The sequence below is a fragment of the Amphimedon queenslandica genome, unplaced genomic scaffold (assembly GCF_000090795.2).
Source record: "Amphimedon queenslandica unplaced genomic scaffold, v1.1 AMPQUscaffold_13047, whole genome shotgun sequence".
NCBI lineage: Eukaryota > Metazoa > Porifera > Demospongiae > Haplosclerida > Niphatidae > Amphimedon > Amphimedon queenslandica.
In genome coordinates, this window is record NW_003546717.1 from 27,969 (window position 1) to 33,086 (window position 5,118).

At 30.4% G+C, this 5,118-nt stretch overlaps 2 protein-coding genes and 1 long non-coding RNA gene across 4 annotated transcripts in view; 2 read left to right on the forward strand and 1 right to left on the reverse strand.

The window, feature by feature from the left end:
• Positions 1-352, forward strand: part of LOC109585560 (uncharacterized) — a 3,979-nt gene extending 3,627 nt beyond the window's left edge. Inside the window, exon 6 of the mRNA XM_020001680.1 lies at positions 322-352. Coding sequence (XP_019857239.1) covers positions 322-352 — 31 coding nt within the window. The remainder of the gene's footprint in view (positions 1-321) is intronic.
• A 704-nt stretch (positions 353-1,056) lies between these two features.
• On the reverse strand, positions 1,057-1,450 carry LOC109585568 (uncharacterized). 2 transcript variants are annotated; one of them, XR_002186553.1, is made up of 3 exons: positions 1,386-1,450; positions 1,217-1,298; positions 1,057-1,169 (listed from the first exon to the last, which is right to left on the reverse strand). It is a non-coding gene; the product is annotated as an uncharacterized LOC109585568 (long non-coding RNA). The 2 variants fall into 2 exon arrangements; XR_002186554.1 differs by having other exon boundaries at positions 1,217-1,317.
• Positions 1,451-2,241: 791 nt separating this feature from the next.
• Positions 2,242-5,024, forward strand: LOC109585562 (uncharacterized). Its single transcript, XM_020001681.1, has 12 exons — positions 2,242-2,566; positions 2,632-2,925; positions 2,972-3,946; positions 3,997-4,047; positions 4,206-4,262; positions 4,312-4,380; positions 4,430-4,486; positions 4,530-4,568; positions 4,633-4,668; positions 4,730-4,789; positions 4,838-4,888; positions 4,936-5,024. The coding sequence occupies exons 1-12, from the start codon at positions 2,521-2,523 to the stop codon at positions 5,022-5,024; spliced, it is 1,824 nt and encodes a 607-aa protein (XP_019857240.1). The 5' UTR covers positions 2,242-2,520.
• The last annotated feature ends 94 nt before the right edge of the window (positions 5,025-5,118 follow it).

Below are 5,118 nucleotides of genomic sequence, written 5' to 3' on the forward strand. Positions count from 1 at the left end.
AAAATCATAGTAATTTTTGTTCTAGTATTAGCTTAGAACTATAGCCTCCAATACTTACTTTCCAGTTAAGTCATGCTAAAATTGGAGTAATTTAAATACTAGTAGTAGCTCTTAACTAAAATCTTTTTTGTTATATTGCTGAGTTATGTTTCAAATGTACATCAAATGCAATATACACAAAATAATAAGTTTTACTGCTGCCAATAAAACGATCGAAATGTCACAGGTACAGTTTATTAAAAAATGTAACAGCTAGGCTTTGCCTAAAAACATGTTCACCTGTTTATTGTAGTAGTTTGTAACCAATATTTTCAATTCTAGTATTAGTTCTAGTTCTAAGGAGGTTCAATAATTGTAGTTCCAGTATTAGTTCTAATATTTCAGGATTCTAGTACTTCAAATAAATAATTTTAGTTCTAGTATTAGTTCTAGTATTTCAGCTACAAAAAATTTAGTTCTAGTTCTAGTTCTAGTTTTTAGAACTAGAACTAAGCAGAACAATAATTATTTAGTTCTAGTATAAAAGAACTAGAACAACACTAATACCTTGGTCTTCATTGATAAGACAATTGAAGGATACGCAAGTGAGGTAACGGTACACAACTGATCCAACGGTATGAGTGGATTAACCAGTGCCATTATTAGCCATAGCACTGTTGTTTGAATAATAATGAAATTATATATTAAATATATCATTTATAAATGCACACAGAAATTATAAATAATGCTACCTTATTAATAGTTGTATAATTTTTTTTAATTTTTATTAATCCTATTATTATTATCATTTTATTATTAAGATGTGTATGTCGTAAAATAGGAATAACAATAACAATAAAGTAAATAAAAATGCTAACAATATAAACAACACTACCAAGAATAAATAATAAATAAACTGTCTGTAATAACTTTTATAAAAGTTATAAGAGCTAACTTTCCAATAACAACAAATTAATGAGGTCAGCCAATGATTGGTTTGCTAGTGATGCAAAAATAGCAAATAAAATTGCGTTCGTGAGCAATTCAAATTTTACATGTTATAATGAAATTAAGAACATGAGAGAAAATGACATTAAAATAAGTATTACGACTTGACTGGTTTCAAAGGTCTATTTGGTTTTTCCTTTACTCTCTGAGCTAACCATTCGATCCCTTCAAACACGCCTTCACTAAAGGGGCGGAGTCAATATGTAAGCCACACCTACTAATAACGTACCCTCTTAGAGCAGAGACCCTCTGTATACGACAGTCTCTGTTACCTATTGATTCAACACTTGTATCAAAAGCACTCTCCACTTCTGTCAATTTCAGAGCATCCTGTTTTATAAGATAATAATAATAATAATAATAATAATAATAATAATAATAATAATAATTTAACTGACCTCTCTATCTTGCTTGTTGGCTAGTATCAGTAATGGAGCTCCATCAAGATCAGCATGATGTATCACTCTATCTAATAAAAAATATATACATTATATTTCATCAAAAAAGAAGTCCTTATTACATTTCCTGATGCATATGTTGTGTAGAAAGTTTGAACTGATTTTAATTAAAATTGGATTTTTTATAAATTTTAAAAGTTACTCAAAAATTGGTCCAAAGGCCCTGTACTATATAGTCTAGTGCAGAGCCGCAGACCAAATTTTGCCAAAAATGAAAAGGAGAGATTTCTCCATTTTTATTAGTATTTTTATTAAAAATCAATTCCTAATTGTATTAATATTGACTCTGTGTGTTACATACAGAACTCATTTGAATACTAATGGTAGTAGTTTAGTTCAGTCTCTCTCTGATCCTGTCAGTGCAACAAGACAAGTCACTCCTGTTCCTAAGCAAGAGGCAGTCCTGCTAATTGCTATTACAACTAGATTAAGTGTAATTCTTTTAATCATAATTATTTTAATGCTGATAATTATAATGCTGATAATATTGTAGCTATTAATGGGTTTATTGTTTTAAAATTTTAAAATGTAGTTACAAAATAAAATTTATGAAATCATAATATAATCATAATATGCATGTGTGTAAATAATCATCATTTGGAAAAATGGGACTGTGAGTCTATGACAGTGACAAGCTTTTGTATCAATGGCAAGCAAAAGCAGCAAACAAATACATTTATGCATGTATGTACATGTACATTGTCATGTAGCTTTAATGTATGCATGTAAATGTATGCATGCACTATTAGTACTAGTTTTAATTTTTAATATTATTTATTTTATATTTCTAGTCGTCTGTTAGGTATAGTTGCAAAGAAGGATATGTTACGTCATGTTTCATCAATGGAGAAGCATCCTTACTCCATACAGTATCATTAACATTGCTATACATATACTGTACATGTATATATATATTTATTATAAATAAAAGAATAGTGTGTATATCTTCTCTCAGTATACTTTTGCCTGTTGTTTTTGATTATTAATAATTTTATTCATTATGACCTTAAATATGATGGTATTCATTGTGGATTGTGCTATCTAAATCTTTGCATTCAGGGGTGTGAAAGGTGGTATGGCTACTGGAGGAGAAATCAATCATCAACTAAACAAGACCTTAGGTTTGTATTCTTGTTACTTATTAGTCTATTACTTATTGTGTGTGTGTTATTAATTCTATTAACAGGTATTAACAATCTAGATTATGTTATTAGTGAATTGGAAAGGAATGGATTCTCTGATCACAAATGGATGGAGCTAGGTGGTAAGCTACACATCAGTGAGTCAGATCTTGGAACAGTTAATGCCAATAATCCTTTGAATGCCAAAGCATGTCTAAGAGCCTGTCTGACTCACTGGTTGAGGTGGAACTATAATTTCGATAAGTATGGTAAACCTTCAATGGAGAAATTGGCTGCTGCTGTAAAAAAGGTGGGGTTTGGGGCCGTAGCTTACAAAATAGAAAACATTGAAGCAGAAGGTATAACGGACAGCTAGATTTGTAATTTATTCAATTACACTTGCAGGGTCATCTGGATTGAGAAAAAGAAGTAATGTATCCAGAGTTATATATGCACCTCCCATTGAGTCTGATGTTCACAATGAACTTAGCGAATTAAGAAATAGTTTTTTAGATCTCATTGACAAGATTTGTAAACATCTAGAAGAGAAAGTTAAGTACAGAGCGTTGGAAACCAGTGATGTTGCCGAATTCATCAAGAAAAATGGTGTAAAAGATATGAAGCTTGATGACCTTAAAACTATTGAAAGCTTATTTAATCAAATTCAAGATCGATATAATTACCTTAATTTCTCATTGATAAAAGTTATCGTTGATAAGTATTTAAAGAAATTATCATGTAAGGAGTATATTACTGGATGGCTAATGCATCACTCTGGTACTGCCCTACGAAGAGAAATGGAAGCATATGCTAAAAAGCTGAACAATTTTCTGTATTCAAAACGACTTAAAGACCTTAAAGGTGCTATTGCTATTACATTCGGAGTAAATATCATTCCATCAGATACCAGTTGCATAGTTGTCATTAAACTAGCTGGAGGATGGGATGAGATGACCATAAGTGACTTGGAGTCATTGCTGAGACATGACTTTAACCAAACTGATATATTCAATCATCTTCAAATCACTCCAGGATCAGTATGTGTCACTTACTTGGTACCACGTTCTGCCATTGCTGACATTACCAGTGCTGTTGAGTCAAAGTCTGAATCAATGTGCCGAGTTGGTGTATTTTACTTTTCAATAAATGACGACGTTCTTCTTGACAAACAAGATAACGTTAACTTTGATGAGTCGTTAATTGAAGCAGTCAAGTTAGATGAAACATTTGAAGTGTCACTGCTGCTGTCATTGGGAGCTGATCCGTACTATGAAGATAGTAATGGAGACAAAGTACTGGAGTTAGCGATACAGGGAGGGAACGAAGAAATAATAGAATTAATATCAGTGGCTACAAATTCACAAGTTTTAGAATTAGAAAGTAATTAATCATAATTTGTATGTATACATGTAAAATTATTATTATATTAGGCCAAAAAGAGTTAAATGACAAGGAAGATAATAAAGAAACTGGCGATAATGGTACCAGAAATATTATACATGTAAACAAAATTATTATAATATTCAAAATATACCAGGCACAAATGAAGAATTGGAAGTAATTATTCAAAGATTACAGGACTATTATGCTGGTATGAAATTGTGTACATGTGTATATATACATGATTTATAATTTGCAGAACTTGAGAGGTCATTAGCTGCTAGTAAAAAGGAGATTAATGAGCTACAATTACAAAGTAAGTACTTGGTTGGTACAACTTATTAATTATAATATATTACTTTTAGAAAATGAGAATGAAACTAAATTACAGACTTTCAGAACACAGCTAAAAAATTCCTATGCTGAAATTGAAGGTAATGTTCAGCTATTGTCTTATATTGTGTTTATGTCTGTATTTTATAGACCTAATGTGTAAACGTAAAAAAGACTTGGATAAGATATCATCATTAGAAGCAGATGGTATATTTTATTTTTAATAGTATTACTATTTCAGTTATTATAGTGAGAGTCAAAGAGAAGACAATGTCTAAACAGGAAGAAGGTATATGTGTACAATGTACATGTATTTGATATTATTATTGTTTCATACATTGTACATTCAATAGAGATAGCAGCATTGCAAGAAGCATTGTCATTGCAGAGTTAGTACCTGTTTTAATACTCGTACTGCATCAGTGAAACTTATTATCTATTGCTATTTAGAAAAAGAGAATGAAGCTGAATTACAGAAGAAACAAAATGCAAGCTATCTAGAAAATGAAAGTTAGTGCATGTTCACCTTATATCATATATTGTGTTAATGTTTTGTAGTACTAGTTGGACCATTAACTGAGAGGAAAGATGAGTCATTAGAAGCAGATGGTATTTAATTTATTGGTAATAGTGTGATTATTATTAGTTATTTTTAGTTTTAAGGTTAAAAGATGAAGTGATTGCCAAGGACAAGTTGTTGTTTGAACAGACTGAACAGGCCAAATCAAGTATGCATACAATATAAAGAGTACAATTGTAATGAAGTATGTTTTCAATAGGAAATGAAGAAATAACAATGTTACAAGAGAAAATATCATCATTGAGTGTACAACTCCTTA